Source organism: Andrographis paniculata, unplaced genomic scaffold, assembly GCF_009805555.1.
Source record: "Andrographis paniculata isolate CXL003 unplaced genomic scaffold, ASM980555v1 Contig26END, whole genome shotgun sequence".
Lineage (NCBI taxonomy): Eukaryota > Viridiplantae > Streptophyta > Magnoliopsida > Lamiales > Acanthaceae > Andrographis > Andrographis paniculata.
In genome coordinates this window covers 79,666-98,569 of record NW_026137557.1, presented here as the reverse complement: position 1 = coordinate 98,569, position 18,904 = coordinate 79,666, and the positions used below count along the sequence as shown (strand labels likewise).

General features: G+C 42.6%; 3 protein-coding genes across 6 annotated transcripts; 2 read left to right on the top strand and 1 right to left on the bottom strand.

The window, feature by feature from the left end:
* The first annotated feature begins 1,906 nt into the window (after positions 1–1,906).
* LOC127246113 (uncharacterized) lies at positions 1,907–9,032 on the top strand. Of its 3 annotated transcripts, XM_051267339.1 has the most exons (13): positions 1,907–2,073; positions 2,176–2,296; positions 2,421–2,485; positions 2,566–2,643; positions 2,730–4,285; positions 4,369–4,729; positions 5,125–5,209; positions 5,378–5,434; positions 5,523–5,582; positions 5,669–5,887; positions 6,489–6,706; positions 6,797–8,012; positions 8,405–9,032. In XM_051267339.1, exons 5-13 carry the CDS (start codon positions 2,776–2,778, stop codon positions 8,861–8,863), a joined length of 4,185 nt encoding a protein of 1,394 aa, XP_051123296.1. In that variant the 5' UTR covers positions 1,907–2,073; positions 2,176–2,296; positions 2,421–2,485; positions 2,566–2,643; positions 2,730–2,775; the 3' UTR covers positions 8,864–9,032. The 3 variants fall into 3 exon arrangements, with proteins under 3 accessions (XP_051123296.1, XP_051123297.1, XP_051123295.1); XM_051267340.1 differs by lacking the exon at positions 2,421–2,485; XM_051267338.1 differs by having other exon boundaries at positions 2,566–4,285.
* A 138-nt stretch (positions 9,033–9,170) lies between these two features.
* On the top strand, positions 9,171–11,762 carry LOC127246115 (pentatricopeptide repeat-containing protein At4g33170-like). Its single transcript, XM_051267344.1, has one exon. The coding sequence runs from the start codon at positions 9,473–9,475 to the stop codon at positions 11,282–11,284; it is 1,812 nt and encodes a 603-aa protein (XP_051123301.1). The 5' UTR covers positions 9,171–9,472; the 3' UTR covers positions 11,285–11,762.
* A 106-nt stretch (positions 11,763–11,868) lies between these two features.
* On the bottom strand, positions 11,869–18,295 carry LOC127246114 (plastid division protein CDP1, chloroplastic). 2 transcript variants are annotated; one of them, XM_051267343.1, is made up of 13 exons: positions 17,815–18,295; positions 17,607–17,739; positions 16,567–16,680; positions 16,271–16,408; positions 15,941–16,045; positions 15,728–15,850; positions 15,176–15,544; positions 14,870–14,965; positions 14,660–14,779; positions 14,194–14,259; positions 13,336–14,118; positions 12,663–12,853; positions 11,869–12,280 (listed from the first exon to the last, which is right to left on the bottom strand). In XM_051267343.1, exons 1-13 carry the CDS (start codon positions 17,886–17,888, stop codon positions 12,196–12,198), a joined length of 2,397 nt encoding a protein of 798 aa, XP_051123300.1. In that variant the 5' UTR covers positions 17,889–18,295; the 3' UTR covers positions 11,869–12,195. The 2 variants fall into 2 exon arrangements, with proteins under 2 accessions (XP_051123300.1, XP_051123299.1); XM_051267342.1 differs by having other exon boundaries at positions 17,607–18,294.
* Between the last annotated feature and the right edge of the window lie 609 nt (positions 18,296–18,904).

Here is an 18,904-nt window from a genome sequence, read left to right as displayed (position 1 = left end):
TCATCCTGTTCTGCTGCTGCTTCCTCCCTGGCCTGGAAATTAGGATGAGGATCATGGTGGTGGTGACTATTTTCATGAGTTTCAGATGAGGAGTAGGAGGGGTAGAGAGCGAGCGACCATGCTAGTTTCTTGGCCTCTGCAGGTGAAAGGGGGGGCTCCTGCAGGTCCTCAGGTGATGATGAAGATAGTAATAGTAGTAGTGGTGGGGTCGGTGGATTGTTGTTATTATTGGGTGGTGCAGGGGCTGCTGCAGCTGATCCGACAACGGCTGGTTCCCTCCTGATTGCAAGTGAACCAATTGGCGGAGGACGGGGGGGAGGAGGGCTGACTCGGGTGGGGTGATCAGCTGCTGGCAGCGGCTCAGACTCGTCATCATCATCATCATCATCATGAGCATGAGTTGCTGCTGCTGGTGCTGGGTCATCGTGATGACCTCCATCTCCTCTAGCAGCAGCGGTGGCGGCGAATAATATTTCAACAGGACCATCACTATATGCATCATGGTCGGAGGAGGAGGAGGAGGCAGCAGCAATAGAAATAGCAATGAGAGAGAGCAGGAATATACAGAAGAAGGAGAGCGGGGAGGAGTAGGACAAGATAGCAGAGCTGCTGATTGAGGAATTCCAGAGATTGTTGATGATGCTGATTACAGAGGAGGAGGAGGAAGAGGTGCTGGCGCTCTGGTTGGTCATGGGCATGGGCATGGATTTGATGAGGAGGAGCAGTAGGTCCGCCGCCGTACGCAGAGTGGAAAGGAGGCCCATGGACAGAAGTAGCACCTGCGCGGCCCCCTTCACTCTCCCGCCGTTTCCAATCAGCAGCATCATCATCGTCGTCGTCGTCTTGTTTCTGTTGATTATTGCCTTCTTCTTCTTCTTCTTCTTCTCATCTGCTGCGCGCGCGCACACACACACTCATCCGCCGCTTATCGATCGATCCTATACACGGATCCAACTGCCGTCTATAATTGCCTTGGGATGGGACTGATCGAGCGACGAGTCACTGGGATTTATAGATGGGTGGATGGATGGGATTACGAGAGCGGGTTGACGTCTGTGTTGGGTGCGTCACCCCCACCCCACCCCAAACCTTACTCCCATTAAGTAATTAATTAATAAATACAACTAGCAGTGTGTGTAGTGAAGTAGTAGTAGTATTTGCAACTTGTCTATATCAGAGTTGCATCTGCTGACCAATCAATCCCCCCCTCCTCCTCCTCAGCAGCATCAAGTGCACTTGTTTATTACACTTTTCGTACGAAAGCTGTATCTCAATCATACAAACAAATCATTACTGAAATGCAAAAGAAATCCTTCCCCCCCCCCCCCCCCCCCCCCCCCTCTCTTTATTTTAATTTCCTCCTCATCCAATCCAATGACAGTGTAGAATATCATCAGATCAGATCAGATCATCATCAACCAACAACTCCCCAAGACCTGGAGCTTCATTTTGACTTCCTCCTCCACCTCTAGTCTTCTTCAGTCTTTCTTTATTGCTCATGAATGCTCCCGCTGCTGCGAAAACACTAATAATAAAAAAGCAAATGGGATGGGACTACAACGACATTAAAGATGATAATAATAGTATATTCCTCCAGAAACGGACCTCCCGCCAACACACCCATCCGCGCTTCAGGAATAAACTTTCATCACACACACACGGAATACATCACAGTATCTGATCATATCATCCATCTGCACTTCACCGAAACTGGTTAAGGATATTTTTATCAGGATTCTATATATATACATATTTTTTTCTCTTATTTATTTATTTTGTTTGCGCGTTTTAAGAGAAGGGAGTCAATGGCCCGGTAAGAGGGACTAATAATAATATTGAAAGCCCAGCCCATTCTGTAAAACCAGAAAAAGCCCAAATAGATAATTTCCGGCTCGGCTCGGCTCGGCTTTGCCTCCAAATCGGAAGAGGAGGGAGGAGGAAGGGTGAACGAAGGGAAGGACGGAAGGAACATCGGAACGGTCTTCTCAACCATCATGGAAGCATTCCTCCTCACTCACGCCCACCCTGCCTGCACCAATTAAGCTTGAAACCCATCCTCACCCGGACACCCTGGTAAGTTTCGGAATCGCGATTGCACTACGCAACTGTCGCCTACAATGGGAGGGGGCGGGAACGACCTACCATTTCTCCTCTCTTACACATAACTGGGTTCAGGTTAGCTTTGGAGAAGAATCAACTCGGCAGCATTCATTGAGGCTAAAATCAAGGACGAGGACGGAAGATAGCCGACACCTAAGTTGCTTTGCCGCTTCCGCCCTTGAATTCTAGACCGCCGGTATGCCGTTTACTTTTCACCCTGGCTGGCTCTCTGTTAGGGATTGCTGCCGCAGCTCCACCCATATCTCTATTCTGCCTGTCCTCGCTTCTGATTACTATGGCTATGCCGTTGCTCTTATCAGGGAATGCAATTGAGGGACGCATCACCTGCATAATTGATTGATGAGCATTCTTCTATCTTAATGCTGTGATCAAACCATTGTCTTCTTCTTTTTTTTTTTTTTTTTAAAAAAAATTAGGATGGATGTTGAACTTTTTTACATGCAGGATTGGAGCTGTATGTCCAATAAAGAACAGGGGCACTGAGCCACGCCAAATTCTATTACACATGTGCCATATTAGGGGGTCAGTCAAAAATCAGTTATGAGTGATCGATCATCCATTATTCAGCAGGATTATTCTGTAAAATTGCTAGTGTAAATGCTTCTTAGATTTGATGCATAGTCCAGAGTCTTCCTGTCTTATCCTTTCATCAAAATGATTGGTTGCTCAACTTCTGGATCTATGGAAGCTGAAGACAAGACTCACCAAGACGCTCTTCCAGATTGTACCACTATACCTAAAAATCCCCAGTCCTGCCCATCACTGCTCGAGAATAAAGTGGATGCAGAAGATAACATGCAAAGGGATGGTGATACAACTGCCAATGTGCATGAGGAAGAGGATGAGGAAGAGGATGCAGATTTCAATCCTTTCTTGAAAGACACTAATTCTATAGAAGCTTCCTCTAGCCTCAGTTCTGAGGTTGAAGATGTGGATACGGATGTCACTGACAGTAAAGGAAAACCTTCTGTAGAAATTATGCATACTGGTAGAACAGTTCTGCAAGATGAGGATGTGGTGATGCGAACAGTTTCTCCTGCAGAAGTATGTGTAAATAAGTCCAATGCTGTATCTGTGGATAGTGAATCATTATTGATTTCTCAATCTGAAGGTGGGGCTATATATGACAAGGATAATGATTTGCTCAGCCTTACTGATGTTGGCAACAATGCAGATTTCCTGAAACCGCAATTGGATATGGATAGTGAGGGTGCTATCTGTATGCGGACTAGGGCTCGTTATTCTCTTGCAAATTTCACACTTGATGAACTTGAAACTTTTCTTCAAGAAACTGATGATGAGGAGGATCTTCAAAATGTTGATGATGAGGAAGAATATAGAAAATTCCTTGCAGCTGTATTAAGAGGTGATGATTATCTCAACATACAAGAGAGTGCAAATGCTGATGATGAAGATGAAGAAAATGATGTTGATTTTGAGCTTGAGCTTGAAGAGGCACTCGAAAGTGAACCTGAAGAGATTGAAGAACGGCGAAGGACTAGGCGAAATAGATCCCAAAGAACTTCAAACGAGCTCGTGAAACTTTCAGGACAGTTGACTAGACCATTGCGACCCCTTTTACCATTTGCATCGTTAGGATCTCAACCAACTCTTGATGGTAAATACCTTTCACCCAACATTAGTCCATCTTATACCCCTCCTAATGGTTTCAACTGTGGATTCACCCCACATCAGATAGGGCAGTTGCACTGTCTGATTCACGAGCATGTGCAGCTACTCATTCAGGTGTTTTCCATCTGTGTTTTTGAGCCTCTTAAACACCATATTACTGCTCAAACTAAGGAATTAATATTAGAGTTACTTCAGAAACGTGACCAGTTACTAGCATGGAGAACATTGCCATACCCAAGCTTCTGCTTCTTCCCTCCACACATTCATCCATCTTTGCCAAATGAGGTCCACAAAATGTTACCACAGAATTGCAGTAATAAGAACCAACAACATGAATTTCCATCTGGAAGCAACAGAGAGCTGCATTCTGATATCACTTCCTTTCCTATTTCACCTGCTAATCTAGCAGATGAGCAGGCAGGCTCTTCTCAAGCTGTGTTGTGGGTGCCAAACATTTCCGGTCCAGTGCTGTCTGTTATAGATGTAGCACCGCTCAGATTAGTTGAAAATTATATAAATGATGTTTCTTCAGGTATATCATATTAAATATAATGTACTTTCATGATCTTTCAATCTTGTATTAATGCACTTGCACCTCTGTGGAATGTTTGGCAGCTGTCCAAGCACATGAGCGATATCAAATTGAGCTTGGTTTTGATTCTCAACAACAAAAGGAACCCCTTTTTCCTCTCGGCAGTTCTTCATGTAATGCTGAAGCTGATGGTCAAGGTAATATGGAGAACCCTCCCCCGGAGTCCAGTGGTCTGCTTTCTTCATCCAATAATCAAATGCCCAAGAAGACAATGGCAGCAACCCTGCTAGAAAAAGCCAAAAACCAATCCATTGCTCTTGTTCCAAAAGAGATTTCTGAATTAGCTCAGAGGTTTCGGCCATTATTCAACCCTGCCCTTTATCCTCATAAACCACCACCGGCTCCACTTGCAAAGCGGGTGCTTTTTACTGATGCTGAGGATGAGTAAGTTGTAATCTTTATTTTTATTTTTTTCTTTCCTGTTCACTCTTTCAATATTCCTTGGATTTTGTTAGATTACTTGTGACATGGAAGATAACGAAATCACTACATTTTATTCATTATATTTTTCCTTTTCTGTGCTCTCCTTCAATACTTTTTTCTATATTGCCCCCCCCCCCCCCCACCCCCCTTGCTCCTTAATAGGTCCGCCGATGTTCACTGTTGCTTACAACGAATGGGTTGTGCATTTAAGGATATTCTCTGGGTCATTTTGTGGAAATAAAATAGTTGAAGTTATCTATTTTGCAGATTAACATATCTGTTGAATTTAGACAGTTACATGGAGAAATATTCAGGGTGATGTCACAAAAAATTTATTTACATTGAATGTTATGCAGATTATTAGCATTGGGACTGATGGAATATAATACTGACTGGAAAGCCATACAGCTACGGTTTCTTCCTTGTAAATCTAGGCACCAGGTGATACATTTAATTACATGTTATAGCCTGAAATTTGTATCTCGCCTTGTTGTATTGGTTTAAGGTATTGGTAATATCATCATAAAGAAAAAAAGTTCATCTGAAGAATAAATGCCGTTCTATTGTCATTGCGCGAAATTGCTTAAAATGATATTTTCTGGGGAACAGATATTTGTGAGGCAGAAGAATCGCGCATCATCAAAAGCACCGGAAAATCCTATAAAGGTATATAGTTATATTTCTACTCTGAATTGTCTAAAAATTTCCAGTAAGTATTACATCATATACAACAGTGGGTTGTTTTGTCTTGTAGGCTGTGCGGAGGATGAAAAACTCCCCCTTGACATCTGAGGAGATAGCACGCATTGAAATGGTAAGCTCTTCAATAGCCAATATGCTGAAAATTTTCTTTACGTGTCTTCTTTCCCAGGCAATGATACATTAATTTAATGACTTCAGGGGTTGAAAAAGTTTAAACTTGACTGGATATCTATATGGAGATTTTTCGTTCCTTACAGAGATCCCTCCTTGCTTCCAAGGCAGTGGCGCATTGCTTGTGGCACACAAAAGTCGTATAAATCTGATGTGAATAAAAAAGCAAAGCGGCGTTTATATGAATTAAGAAGAAAAGCTAGCAAGGCTTGTCCTTCAACTTGGCATTCATCATCTGAAAAAGAGGTGCATTCATTTATTGGATTTTTCTGTTTTTTTTGGCCATCTATATGTGCCTTACTTAGGATTCATTTTCGAAAATGACTAACATTAAGTTACAGGATTAATGTGCAGTTATGATGCATGAATAGTGCATGCATCGTATCTCTTCATATATATCAATTGTCCTATCGTGTTTCTTCTCTGGCGCTGCATGCTATTGTGCTAATAGCCAGATACTTTTCTGTTGACTCTTACTGAAACTAAGTTATGATTTTCCAGTAACCATTGAACTTCAATTATGGCTTTCCTAATCCTGTGTGTACATCAGTCATAATAATATCATATCCACACTTATTTATATCACATCCTAAGGGTGTGTTTGTTTGGGGGTTTTGATTTTGAGTTTGGGATTTAAATAGTAAAAATTTTGTATTGGAATAGTTTTATGATATGATATAGATAAGTGTTGATGTGATGTTTTGAACGTAAATTGATTTTTAGTATAATAAAGAATATAAAAAAATAGACATTTGAGTTGATCTTTTTTAGGGGAAAATTTTTGATGAATTATAGAAATTTTATATAGTTTGATAAAAAAACACACCTTAAAGTATGCTCTTTGTAGGGTGATAGCACTGACAATGCTGTTGAAGATACTAATAGTGGGGATAATCGCATGGACAAGGAGGATGAAGCATATGTTCATGAAGCATTTTTGGCAGATTGGATGCCTGAAAATAATGTTTCTGCAAGTTTTCCCACTTCTTTGCAATCTGATGGTTCTCAAGCTGGTTCTGCATATGTCCAACCCTCAGTGAGTTCCAAGTCTTCAGCTGACTTGAGGTAAGCGATCTCTTGCTGCCAAACTCCCATTTTATTAGCGTTTAGTGTTGTGGCTGATTGTGGAGCTAAATTACTTTATGTGACTTCAAGGCCATCCTATTCTCAAGTAGTTCTGCGGCCGTATCGAGCTCGTAGACCGAATAATGCACGCACGGTGAAATTAGCTCCTGATTTACCTCCAGTAAATCTTCCTCCATCTGTTCGGATTATTTCACAGTCAGCATTCCAAAGTTCCCATGCAATAGCAGCCACAAAGATGCATGGCACTGCCTTGAGAATTGGTGGGGCAGGACAAAATCTGGGTCAGCACACTGGAAGCACTATGAAGTCAGATGCTGTTTCTTCAGTGAAATGTGGACCTAGCAAGAACAACATTTTCAGTTCTCCTATTCGGCAGCAACCAAATCATTCTGATGCCATGGTTGATAAATCTGCATCAGAGAGAGTTGGTGCAGATCTTCAGATGCATCCTCTGTTATTTCAGGCTCTTCAAGATGGTCAGGTGCCTTATTATCCACAGAGCAGCAGTACTAGCACATCCAGTTCCTTCACTTTCTTTTCGGGAAGGCAGCCACAGCTAAGTCTGAGTCTTTTTCATAATCCACGCGATATAAGAGACGCTGTGAATTTTCTTAGCAAGTCATCTAAAACTCCTGAAAGAGATGCATCTTCACCTGTCGTTGACTTTCATCCCCTATTGCAAAAAACTCATGATGTGGATACAAACTCCATAGGAATCCATCCTGCCTCTGCAAGGGTTCCGTCTACTACAAAGTCAAGGCAAAAACATGCGGCAACACAAAGTCCTTGTGGGTCCACACGCAAACCATCTCTCCAAGGTGGTTCAAGTGCGTCAACTGCTAAAAATGTCAGCCATGTTGATAAAAGTAATGAAATAGACTTGGACATTCATTTAAGTTTCACAACCACAAACCAAGAAGCTGTTGGAAGCAAAAACATGGCTATACAGAATGCAGGGAGATCAGTAAATGGTCCTGTGTCTGGACCCATAGAATCTGAAAGTGCAAGAGATTCAAGAAATATGAGAATTTCTGCTCTAGATGGGATTGATGATGAGCTTGATTCAAGTGACTTTGCACTAATTGCATCCAAGAACAAAGGAAATAGGAAAGTTTCAGAAGACATGTGTGATGATTCCCTTCATGAAATAATAATGGAACAGGAAGAGTTGAGTGACTCCGAGGAAGAAAGTGGTGAAAATGTAGAGTTTGAGCATGAGGAGATGGCTGATTCAGATGGTGAGAGCACATCTGACTCCCAACAATTTATCAGCATGCCAAATGAGGTAAGATTTCTTAATTTGTTGATGAGAGAGTTCCTTAAAATCAATCTGCTCGATGCGATTTCTGGTTTTCTTTGTTTTGTTTCTGGTTACTTTGGGTTGATGTGCATGCGAAAGGTTGTCATTTAAAACTATTGTTTCCTGTAGCAATTTCTGTTGAAATGTATTGTTTCATTAAAGGATTTGTACTTCACAAGCATTTCACTTCTCATTCCCATTATTATTATTTTCTACTTACTAATTTTGTTTTCTGCCGCATGACTGTACAGTTACCTTCTTTGAAGATAATCTCAAAATTTCATGGTCCATGTGTTGTTGCTTTGGTTGCTCAATGTCTGCTTATGTATCTCTTTAGTTTCTTCAGTTCGATGTTTCAACTGCACCTAAATTTTCAGGACGTGCATCAAGATGATGTGGATGCAGATGTTGATGATTGTTGGGCAGCAAATGCTCAGAGTAAATGTCGAGGCAAGATGAGCAGCAAGTCAGGTGGATTAGAAGTGGCCGAGAAAGTAGCTAAGTTGAGGGCCAATGCTGAATCTTTGAACCTGAATTCGTGTCCCCAAGTTTCTCTTACAACTCTCAAGAAACCCCAGGCAGAGTATGAATTCGGGCCATTTGGCACAACTGGAACAGTTGGCCAGAAGCAACTTTCTGCAAGTTCAAGAAGATCGAGCAGGAATTCAAAAGGGGGTCGAATGCAGAAGCCTCGTGAGGAGCTGCCAGGGCATCAAAATCCGGGTTGTGCCAGCGACGCAATGCCAAGAAACCCCAGAAAACGTGTCTGCAGATCCAACTCAAATTCAAGCACGTCCAACCCGAATATGGGCATGGATGTTCGTTCCAACCCTTAAAGAAAGAGTGGGGCAGGACAGAAGAATTCGGTAGTTTGATTGTCGGATCTATTATAACTTGAGATCATGTTCAGACAACCTGCTGGTGTGGGCTGACAAACAATCATCTTGTATAAATTTTCTTGTGCCGTTTTTCGTCAGGGAAAAGAGAGAAAATTTAACGGATCCAGATATGATTGTGGTTGTACCACACTACAGAAAGTATGTATGTATGTATGTAGATAGTTTTTGGGCATCTGCTGGGTGGAGAATAGTATTATGTTGGTGATTGTGTTGGGTTGGGTCATGTCGCGCGCGCGTGTGTGAACAACAGCAATAAATAATAAGTTGGTGGATGAATCCTAGCAGCAAGAATGGAAGCACGCTGGTTGGTAGGGCTGTGGTTGATGAATCGGTCCTCCCCTCCCTCCCTCCGCCCCTGCTGTTACTACTGAATACGCCCACCGACTGACTGACTGACAGAGACAGACAGACAGACAGACAGACGGGATGATGTGTATTTACTACTTACTCTACGTGTGCTTGTAATTAGTCAGTCAGTCAGAGAGCTGTTGGGGGCGAGGGCGTGGGGAGGAGACAGATTCTATTTAAACTCCAAACCAGTCAGCTATGACCACTGCCACTCTGGTCCCTCAACTCAGGAAGCAACTGCAACACCACACCTCCGCTACCGCTCTGTCCCTGTCCCTGCGTGAATGTGCGGAGACTTACTCCCCCGAGTCGAGGAAAGCCAGAACCTCTCACGCCAAGCTCGTTAAAGTGGGTGGACCTGGACCTGGAGGGGTTCGGTCTCACAACCATTTGCTGAATGCGTACGCCCGGTCCGGGGGGGACCTCAACAGCGCCCTCCAACTGTTTGAGGAAATGCCCCTGAAGAATGTGGTGTCATGGACTCTGCTGATCGCGGGCCTCGTGCGCAGAGCCTTTCCGCTTCAGGCAGTATCTTTGTTCTCAGAGATGCATCGCAGCAGCAGCAGCATTAGGCCCAACGAGTATACTTTTGTGAGCGCACTCCAAGCGTGCTCCAGCTTGGATTCCAACTGTGCATCTCAGGTTTATGCCCTGATAATCAAGTACGGCTTTGCGAACAACACCTTCTTGGTGAATGCATTCTTGACTGCCCTGATCAGGCACGGCATGTTGGAGGCTGCCGCGCTGCTGTTTGACGGGTGCACCCACAAGGATATCGTCTCGTGGAATGCCATGTTTGCTGGATTTCTCAAATTTGCTTGCCAGGATATCCCACAGCTCTGGAACAAGATGATCCGCCAGGGGGTACAGCCAGATGAGTTCACTTATGCTACCGTCCTCTCTGGCCTGGCCGTGCTATCGGATCTTGAGACGGGGTTGCGGGTTCATGCCCACCTTGTGCGATCCGGCCATGGGAGCGAAAGATGTGTAGGGAATGCTTTGGCGGACATGTACTTGAAAAACCAGAGACTCGGAGATGGGTTCAGAGCATTTGAAGAGATCCCTGTCAAGGATGTGCGGTCTTGGACTCAGATGGCGGCCGGGTGCCTGAGCTACGGGGAGCCTGTTGAGGCACTTGGGGTGATTGCAGAGATGAGGAGGGCTGCTGCTGCTGCCGGAGTAGGGCTCAATGAGTTCACCCTTGCTACGGGGCTAAGCGCCTGCGCCAGCCTTGCCAGCCTGCGGGAAGGGGAGAAATTTCACAGCCTCGCGGTGAAGCTCGGGGGTGGTGATGATGTGACGGTGAACAATGCATTGCTGGACATGTATGCCAAATGCGGGGACATGGACGGGGCGCTGATGGTATTCAGGTGGATGGGCGAACACAAGTGTGATCGCTCTGTGGTCTCTTGGACGACGATGATCATGGGGTACGCACAGAATGGGCAGCCCAAGGAGGCACTGGAGCTATTCCAGCAGATGAGAGCGGGAGGAGGAGAGGAGGGGGCGGTGGGAGGAGGAGAGGAGGGGGCGGTGAAACCAAACGGTGTGACGCTGACATGCGTGCTGCACGCATGCAGCCAGGGAGGGTACGTGGAGGAGGGGCTCCGACATTTCCGGTCCATGAGGCGCGGCGAGTACGGAGTCGCCCCGGGAGAGGATCACTATGCCTGCGTGGTGGATCTGCTGGGCAGGGCAGGGCGCATTGAGGAGGCGGAGCAACTGATCATGGGGATGCCGTTGAAGCCACCGAGTGCTGTGTTGTGGAAAACCTTGCTCGCAGCGTGCAGGGTCCACGGCGACATGGGGACCGCAAAACGGGCAGCAAGGCATGCACTTGCCATGGATAACAGGGATCCTTCAATCTGCGTGCTCCTGTCCAACACATTTGCTGATTTTGGGAATTGGAACAGCGTCGGGGCGGTGAGAAAACGCCGGATAAAAGATGACGACGACGATGATGATATCAAGAAAATGCCTGGCTCCAGTTGGCTGCTTCGAGTACATTGACTATCCATCTCAGGCTGCTGCTGCTGCTGCTTGTATCAAACAAGACTACATATTACGACCACCGCCGCCACCACCACCAAACAAAGCAGATGTGATCAGAGTGGTTGCTACAGCAGTAGCCAGTAGGCAGTAGGCAGCAGGCATGGCATGTCCCGGCCTTTCCCTCCGTAGTAGTAGCAGATGTGGAGGAGGAGAAATCAACTGGTAGTTGTATTAAATATTCATTCGGCTACTGGCTTGCTTGCTTTGACCCGGGGTGGGGAAAGGGGGCTGGGGGTGGATGGATCATGGATGAAAATGCCATCTCCCCTCCCAAAAGTGGCTTGGCTTGAATTGAATTGAATTCCCAGTGAAAAACTAAACTAAACTAAATGAAATGAAACGAAATGAAATCTCATTCCCAACCAACAAGTTGAAACCCTCCTCCTTTCTTTTAACTGCTGTATTTTGATTGAGTGAACATGATTCCCTCCCTCCCTCCCTCCCTCCCCTCCTCCACGAGGCAATTGGCACACCATCCACCCCCATCACTCCCCACCTCCACGCACCCAACAAACTAGTCAGTACAGTACAGTACAGGAAGGTTGTAAATGAAGATCAAATTCCTTTTTAAATTGTTTGGAGGCCTGCGCTTTCCCATGTGTGTACACAGATTTGAACTTGCCTGCCTGCCTGCCTGCCAGTGCCCAAACTCTAACACCGAATGAAGACACTGTTTCAGCATTGTCTACTGCTGCCATTACCGCATGCACAGAGGGCGAGAAACAATGAATCAAATAGCCTATCTTAACTCACTCACTCCTCCTACTAGACTACTCCCAAACTTGAAGAAAAAAAACAAAGCAAGAATGATGGATTTCTCTACTTCTGTTGAAATGGTCAGCTTCAGAATGTACCACATTCAGCAAATATCACGTGGGAGTTAGAATGTCAGCTTCACAGAATCTCCAAGATCCATCCTCCTGCCTCTTGAGAAGATAATGTATTCTATATGTGCTGCCACCAATAAAAAGTCACATAAATCATAAAAATATTAGTTACCAATTGGGGGGGGGGGGGGGGGGGGGGGGGGGGGGAAGGGCATTAAAATAAGGCTTTTATACAACTAATTTATGTCCTTGGGGGTCAAATCAAGGAATGCGATGGTTTAGAAAGGGAAATTAATAGGTAGAGCTGTGAGATTGCTAATGCATGGGGAAATACAAGTCTTAGTTGCAATGACTGCAACCACAAACCTTCCCCTTTAGCCATCTTCATAAACATTCTCACCCCCAAAGGCTGAATAAAGTTCTACAGAGTTACACAGGGGTGCAGGTAATATTTAAATGAATGAAGAAAGATGTTTTAAGTACTTGGTGTGGCTAACAAATTCACTCACCTGTAATAAGTTGGGTTTTTCAGTTGGGATTCACCCACAAGTTCGGCTGCCTCCTCCAAGAGAACTTCTATTTCTGCCATCTCCTTCCCAAGTCCATCACTCAAAATGTCGGCAGAGACAATTTTCAATTGCAACAAAACAAATTTCCAAAAACAAGACCTTGTTTTTGCTGCTTCTGCCAATGCTTCCCACTACAATGTATCCATTGATCAGAAGTTAAAAAAAAAAAACATTTAAGCTCACAATAAGGCTTATGATACTGAATGGCCTGCTCGAAATTTTGCAACACCTAAATTGTGCAAGAAGCATGAAGTATTGCAACAAGATAAAACTTAAACCACAACAAAATTTCCCCAATCCAGTCAATGTCACTTGGCATATATAAAAGTTAACTTTCTCATCTTTCCATGCTTAGCTTATGTGTTAACATGAATGATACCTGATATAAAGATGGAAATATTACACATTAAAGTGACAAATAAATGAAAAGTCCAACCTAGCAGGCACTGAACAGCGGCACAGGAAAAAACAAATGCAAGTTAGCCAGAGTAATAAAGACTTTGAAAAGGTCAACTTGAAAATTATCTTGGTATACTATGTTAAGGGAAAGTGGGCTATCTGAGTACATCAACGCAGTTGCTTCATGTTCATTTTTATGCAGCTACAATCTCACCTGAACAAGCATTGATCCTTCAAGGATTTCACTGAGACCGAGAATATCATGAGCAGGCCCAAGCGCTTCTGCTTTGATTGCTTGCCATCTCTTGACAAGACCCTCAGCATCTTCAACAGGCATTGATTGCCTACTAGTTGATGTCATTGAAGATGAAAGCCCAGAAGAGACAGAAGCAGTTCCCAAATCTGCAGAATCTAAGTGGTCTCCAGATTGAACATTAAGAAGTGAAAGAACTTTCTTTAGCTTTCTTGTAACACCATTTCGCTTAACTGTTCCGTGTTTGCAGCTTAGATCCATCGACAAGTCAGTCCAGGCGGAGGAGCTTGATTTTATTTTTTGTTCATTCACCATCCATCTAGAACTACTTCCTGGTTTCCATACTTGCATGTTGATTAGTTTAAACAAAGCACCCAGGATGCAGCCTAATGCTGCTGCATATGTTATCTTTCCAACCACATCACTGAACGCCAACGAAAATTTCCAAGCTTTAACGTCTTTTGAACCTAAAGTCCTTTTCAACTGAACAGATGATGAGCCAACATTGCTTTCAGCAAAACTCTTGCCTTCTGTCAATGGACTTTGTAGATTGGGAGGGGTAAGCTGCTGGGCAGCAGGTCCAAGTTGTCTTGAAGATTCTGTGCTCAAAACAGGTTCTCCAAGTCTTCGATCTATTGGTAGAGAAACAGAAAGTGGTCTGTGTCTTATGCTAAATGAAGCAGGAGGGGCTCTTTTGTTATCTCTAGTTCCTGAAGCTTTTTTTTCACCAATAAAGAAATCAGCCTGTAATTACTGTTCAAATTTAGTATCTTATGAAGAAAATTAATATATCTGGATGGTGATATTAAGAGCTTTTACCAAAGATGCAGAACAGTCTCGAGTATCTGGAAACAGCCCAAGAACAGCTTCTTTCAACCATGTTTCCTGGAAACACAGCCATCATCCGAAAGATCAGACTCACTGAAACAGTGTAGAACTTCAAGACTAAAACAAGAGAGAGCATTGTGTGGAGTGCCTCCTAACCTACAATTAGACATTAGTAGCTACATGAGGATTTCAGAAATGAAAGCTGCTGACCGAAAATTCTGTTTGGTATTATTTAATTCTAGGGCTAGCAGAAATACCATTTATTTCTATTTTATCTGACATCTTGCCTAGCATATAAATTAGGATCTGGATTCGTATTACAACATAACAAAGGAATCTTAAGCTTACAGCTAGGTAAAACGGGGAAAATGAAAGGGGTGAGGAAATAGAGGACTGCTTATAAATTTCCTGTATCAATAATGATGTACTAAAAAAAATCTTGAAATCACAGAAATACCAGTTGATTGTTTGAACTTGAAACTTCTCTGGTTTCTTTCATTTGCAGTGACTTTTGTGAACTTGACCCTGAACTCAGTTCAAGCTGCCTTAGTTTTTCCACAGCTGTTGCTTCGTCACCCTGGATGATGAGTTCCACACTGCTGGTGTTTAAAAGGGGTAAAACAATACACAATGAGAGAAGAAAAGAGATCGAAAGAGAAAGCCCTACCTGCCCGAGAAGGAAATAACAAAAAGCCTCCTCAAATTTTAAATCAATGCCTTCTGCTGCTGTTAAACACTCGCATATTGAATTTGCCTTCTTAATCTACAGAGGAGACAATGGAAAAATGGATATTACCAGAACTGAAACTGAATATCACTATGAATGCAACTATATACTTAGAAGTATGGATCTATTCTAAAACTGGCTTGTCATTTTGCCCAAGTAATGCAGACACCTGTGAGGAACTATGATGGAAAAATTAGAAATTGCAAGGGAAAAGTTAAAACATGATTATAGGGCACTTAAAATTACCAGGTCAGTTTGCCTGCTTGAAAATCCAAGAGCTATGTGTGCCAAAAAAACAACATAGAAGCTATTGAAATCGATAACAATTCTTTGGCTCTGTGATTCAAGAGACTTCCTGTTCTTCCTTATAACTGCTAAATTGTCCCAAGGCAAAAGTTCCACTATTTCTGTAGCCATGAGTTTCTTAAGTGCTTGATTCAGGAAGCATGGCCAGTCTTTGACTTGGCATGAAGTTTCAACATCCAGACCCTGCCTCAGCAATTCACGCAAAGCTGCAACTGCTCCCAGTCTTCGTTCAGCATTTTCAGGCGTATGAGGCATGCCCAGAAGATCCAGTGTGCAGGCTGGAGCAAGATCTTCCAATGACTCCTCTATCTAAAATCAAAATTTGAAACCGACTTATTTGAGGCAGAAGCTATCACCCATTGGAAACAATTCAATAACAAACCACATTACCATTTGACCGATACAACTAGCATGATAACAGTTATCCTTTGCACCCTCAATACAAGCAAAACACTTTCGAGAAAGGAACTGCACAGTGGGCACAAAGATTACCTGAGACAAAAGTGTCATTTTCCCAAGAGAAATCTTGCTTCTTAAAAGACATCGAGCACGGGCAAGGGCTTCAAATCCTTGAGAAGTATTGTTCTTCTCGAAGCTATTTTTTGCAATTGCGCACTTCAAAAAAGCACCTATAATAAGAAATGGAAGTATAACAAAGCAGAGAAGAAGTGGCCCGAGGTTTTTACCTCTTCTTTATATACTTACCTCTGCATGTGCCATAGACAGAAGCAAATCATGGACAAATGGCTTCGATTCTGGATGCTGCAGGGCTCTTCGTCCAATGTCCAGCACAAGCTTCTCTTCTCCAACCTAGAGTTTCAATCAACTCAAAGTTTATCAAATTTTTAGTCACCAGACTCACCACACAGTTTCCAGTATGACAGAGACCATCGAGCAAAACCATTTTATAGAAGAAAAGGTGAAAAAGAGAACTGCATATATAAACAATAGTAGAATAGGTCAAACTTAACATTTGAACCCAGTCTTAATAAAGTGGTAAATGCACAACAAAAAGCCATATCAGGCAGCGCTTACCTCCTGAAGAAGGCATAAAGCACCAGGCAACAAGGTCCAAGGAATTTTGAGAGAAGATTTAGGGGTCTGATTGTCTTTCAAATTCCCAGCATACTCTGGCTCAAATAGAAGTTTGTCTCTCACATCCATTAAAAGATCCTGAAGAAAGAATGTATTCATTTTTCATCATAAGAAAAAGTTTAAAAAATATGCTTATATCACACAGGCTCAATCCTGAAAAAACATCAGCATCAGAAGGTAAACCAATCACAGAAGAAAAAATAAATAATTAAATAAAATAAAACCATAAAGCTAACCTGGCGAGATATAACAGTGTCTTTAGTATAACCCTCTTCGATCTCCACATTTTTCAGATGCTTCACTGACTTAACTATTTCATCTTTCTCAGCTTGATCATGAACTCCAATAATCTGAAAGCATCCAGGAGTGAGGAAATGTGGTTTAGAAAATATACCATTCCTTGATGTGGGGTGTTATGTAGCACCCATTATAACCCATGTTTACAATCAATGATTTTTAGAGCAATTAGTTCAACCTCCACCTAGACAAAAGAACCTCATCCTAATAAATTCTAGCATATCATGGGGAATAAATCAGAGAGGATTCAGGGGAATAAAGAAAGATCAATCGGTGGAGGATTAAAAAGTTATGGTTTCCTGCTGTTAAAAATTATGCACAAAGCTGCCTTGAAAATACTTAATGCATCAGCAATAACAGAATCACAACCACACAAGACACAACATACATCATATTTGGTGGGATCATATACAATATATATATATATTTTATATCAATGTTTTTATTGTATGATCAGGCGTTATCATTGCGTCAAGATGCCTTCAAGGTTAGAGACAAAGGCACACAGCCACAAGATCATGCATAAATCAATACAATTTCATAAGTGATGGTGGAAACCGTCTGTTGCATCCCACAAAGATGTTAATTGCTAATTTTTCAAGTGTCAACGATGGCATGACTACCCGCCAGGGTGAACTAAACAGACACCCACATAAAGTCTGATGACGAAAGGCAAAATCCCTTCTGCCAGAAAAACCAGCATGTCCCATTGTAAGAGTTCAATCAGCAGGCTAACTAAAAGGAAATTGAAGAGGAATACATAACAATATTGGCAGCAATTTAAGAAGCTGGTATTCAAAAATTATATAGCTTTCGCATTTTTTCATCGATAAATTCTACGTATAACTCAGAAGGTAAAAGATAATAGATCAAACCAAACCCACCGCATAACAGTTACATATCGAAATCAGAGACACCACGAAGAGTGGATGGAGAAGAGAGAAAACTGAAGATTAGGAAAACGGGGAGCTCGAATGACCTGGTAGCACGTGACCGGAATTTCGATGAATGGAACCTCAGATTGGGCATGGAAGTTTCTCCTAGAGCTTTCCTGAACGAGGTTAAGCTCGGTGGCAGCACACAATCTCCAGGGGTGGTCAATCGCAGAAACCCTAGCACCATGACCAGTGAGATAATCAGAAGACCGAAATTTGTTGTTGTTGCGGTTGATTAGACGCCTAGCATACAAGGAATCAGTGGAGTCAGTGCTACAAAGGGTCGCATTATTCACACTAGGGACCAGCGCATGAATATTTGCCATGAAACTCTCCTGGATTTGGTGCACCGCTTCATGGGTGAGCTGGGGAGGGGGGTTGAGGCAAAAAGGCGAATGGCGGCGGCATTGGCGCGACTTGCGGGGTGAAGATGGCAATTCAAGGTGCCATGGACACCGTCTGGGATGGAATGGTATGTGTGCAGTGCAGAAGCGGTGGGAGATTTGCAGGACTGGAGAAAGGAGAAGGAAGAGAGAAAAGGTAAAGCCCCGAAACAAGAAAGGAATAGAGAAGAAGAACGAGAACAGTGAACGCGATGCGAGTGCGAGTGCGAGTGCGAAAGGAAAAGGAGCTGCTTGCGTGCTTTTGGATCAAATTAAAGCAACACAATAGCAGCAAACTATCAAAATTTGTGCAGTGTCTTTATTTAGGTCTGTGTGTGTCGTTGGTTGATGGTATCAACGATCAGCCAAGACGAGATATACTAGCACTAGTACTCCATATCATAAGGAGTATAAAGCTTCCTCCCGTCTCACATAGGTGACAAATTTTATTTCCAGTCACTTGGGTAGATAATTTAGAAATTAAATAATATAATATTTTATTATTATTATTATTATTATTATTTTGATAATGTTATAGAATAAAATACGATCTATGTTTATTAAAAGAATAATTATTTTTTATTTAAAAATATTATAAAACATGTGAAAATACCTAAAAAAATTAAAATATTACTACATGTTATGGGAGATGAAGAAAGTAATAAATAAGTATTATTGTATTAATATTTTAATATAAAAATAGATAGATAAAATAAAAGACAATGTATTATAAAAATTTTATTAAATAGTTGCTGGAACTGAAAAAGAGAGATATAAATTTAACAACAAAAGAAAAAGAAAAAAAAAAAAAGCAGAGGGCATGGAGGACTAATAAATAAATATCCCCAGCCCTTTGCATTCCCCGTGCTAGTTTCTTAGCATAACTGCTCCTTTTCTCCTGTCTTCTAATCCTATTACGAATCTTCCATGTCTGTCTGTATTTGATTATGTAAGCATGC